At 23.2% G+C, this 2,266-nt stretch overlaps 1 protein-coding gene across 1 annotated transcript; it reads right to left on the reverse strand.

Moving 5' to 3' along the window:
* Nucleotides 1-485: 485 nt before the first annotated feature.
* LOC126909792 (ATP-binding cassette sub-family D member 1-like) lies at nt 486-2,255 on the reverse strand. Its single transcript, XM_050692218.1, has 4 exons — nt 2,022-2,255; nt 1,829-1,954; nt 1,348-1,417; nt 486-1,267 (listed from the first exon to the last, which is right to left on the reverse strand). Exons 1-4 carry the CDS (start codon nt 2,243-2,245, stop codon nt 1,205-1,207), a joined length of 483 nt encoding a protein of 160 aa, XP_050548175.1. The 5' UTR covers nt 2,246-2,255; the 3' UTR covers nt 486-1,204.
* Nucleotides 2,256-2,266: the final 11 nt, after the last annotated feature.

Consider the following 2,266-nt stretch of genomic DNA (forward strand, 5'->3'; position numbering starts at 1 on the left):
TAAAATATAAAAGTATAAATTATTCAGATATAATATAGATCTAAAGCATAACTGTTATTAAAAAAATATATATATATTAACTAGATCATAAATTATTTAAGTTGTCAGTGAATGCTGGGCTACTCTGCATACTTAAAAAAATTTCAAGTTAAAATTTATACAGTCAATTCATCAGCATTCAATTATTCAACAAATTATGAATAAAATAATAAGAACAATATTGAACGAATTTGTATGATTCGTATGAAAAAAACTAATAAGTATATTTAAACGAATAAATAAAGCGAATGGACGAATTTATAATTATTTTAGTTGTTTACAATGTATTTCATCTGAAATATAACATTGATTCTAAATCTAATAGACTATAAACTTAAGCCTTCTGTAACAAAATAACAATAATAAATGGAAATTAACAAGTATGAAATAATTTTTTCAGAGGAAAACAATTTTGAATGATTATTGTCAAAATGTCATACATTGAATATAGTACAAAAAAATATTTTTTATTGTTAATCAGAGCTAAAATTAGGTATATAAAATAATGATAAATAGAGTGTTCAGTAAGTAAGGAATCAGGTCAGTTGTTACAAATAATAAGAACAATAAAAATCTGTTTCCTTACTTACTGAACACGCTCTATATTTTTACAATGAATTTACGCCGAGAAAATGTTGATAAAGAGAAAAACATCTACTTGATAAGTAACATTAACTCTTTTAAATAAAATTCACTATATTCAACAGTTTGCATTTTAAAATTTGATCACAACTAAGCGAGGTTATTTTGATAAAATTAAATTATTCAAATTTATTTTTAATTTTGTGGAGAAATTTAATCTGTTTAAGTAAAATGTCATAAGCTTTTATTCATTTTTTTCTTTAAAAATATATTAACAAGGTGTTGTGAAGTTTTTTTTTTATAATACATATACCACAATATATTTATAAATACATAAGAATCAATAATTCAATAAAAAGAATATTGAATGTAAAATAAAAACATTATATCTATCTATACAATTTTTAAAACTAATTATTTCATATCTTCACTCTAAACATAAAAATGGAAGACATGAAATATTCACATATATCACTTTATAGCCTTTTTTTTTTAGCCTAAATAACATATAATTTTAAATAAATAATCACATTTTTATAAATAATTAATTTAAGATAGGCAAGATATGTTTTTGATTTTCCCATTAAACACCATTCACCATTTTATCATTTTTTGGTTCAATTGAGAGTACTCCAGTATTTTTTTCCTAAAAATGAATAATTATTATTAACTAATTGTAAGTTTTCAATACAATTACTCAAATATCATAAAAATAAAAATTTCTACCATATCACCAAGGCACGTCAATTTCCATCCACCTTCGCCGTCAAAGTGTAATATATGAGAGTGGAATTTCCTAGAAATATCACAATATTAAATTAAAATACCACATTATTTTTCAACATTTTTTTTTGATATATGAGGAAATCATTTTTAGATCAAAGCTGATTTATTAAAAAATGTTTTTCATTATTATTCCAAAAATTATGTAGCTTATTATAAATCACATATTTAAATAATAACTTATCATTTGAAATTCATAAAATTTATCTAAAAAAAATTTAAATAATATAAATGAAAAATGTGATTTTAAAATCAGTCAATGTTAAAAAAAAATATTCATATTTTTCTTTTGATGATTTTTATACAATATTTATTTCATCGAATTTGCTATCAGCAATTACATCAATAAATATCGGTAAACTTTGAAATAGATATTTGTTAAAAATACAAAGATAATTTTTAGAAATATGCCTTTTTTATTTACCATAATGAAGGTCTATGTGTAATAGTAAGTAAAGTGATTCCAGAATCCTTAGCTGATTGGTACATGTCACTTTCAACATCTATACTGACAGCACTAGTACATTCATCTAGTAAGGCGAAAGAAGGTCTAAAAATAGAATGACACAATAAGTATGGAGGATATCTAAAATTTTAAGTAATTCAATAATTATTACTTATGATAAAATATTCTAGCAAACGCCATTCTTTGTTTTTCTCCTCCTGATAAAACGTCCTTCCAATCAGCCATTGCATCCCAACCGCCTTCTCTTTGGATTAAATGGTAAAGATGTACTCGAGTTAAACAAGCTTCTAAGTCTTGTTCAGTGATCCCTTTCGCTAGCATATCTTGTAGTGTGTCTGGATAAATCACTTGTTCTTTTAATGTACCCATTGTCATGTAAGGTCTAAAATATAATTA

Source organism: Daktulosphaira vitifoliae, unplaced genomic scaffold, assembly GCF_025091365.1.
Source record: "Daktulosphaira vitifoliae isolate Bord-2020 unplaced genomic scaffold, ASM2509136v1 Scaffold_1306, whole genome shotgun sequence".
In the NCBI taxonomy this organism is placed as follows: domain Eukaryota; kingdom Metazoa; phylum Arthropoda; class Insecta; order Hemiptera; family Phylloxeridae; genus Daktulosphaira; species Daktulosphaira vitifoliae.

Excerpts from the sequence above, each read along its gene's own strand:
- LOC126909792 (XM_050692218.1), bottom strand. The coding sequence starts at position 2,245 with ATGACAATGGGTACATTAAAAGAACAAGTGATTTATCCAGACACACTA. Across the intron at positions 1,955-2,021 it reads GCTAGAATATTTTATCATAA|ACCTTCTTTCGCCTTACTAG; the intron begins GTAATAATTATT and ends TTCTATTTTTAG. Across the intron at positions 1,268-1,347 it reads TGACGTGCCTTGGTGATATG|GAAAAAAATACTGGAGTACT; the intron begins GTAGAAATTTTT and ends ATTCATTTTTAG.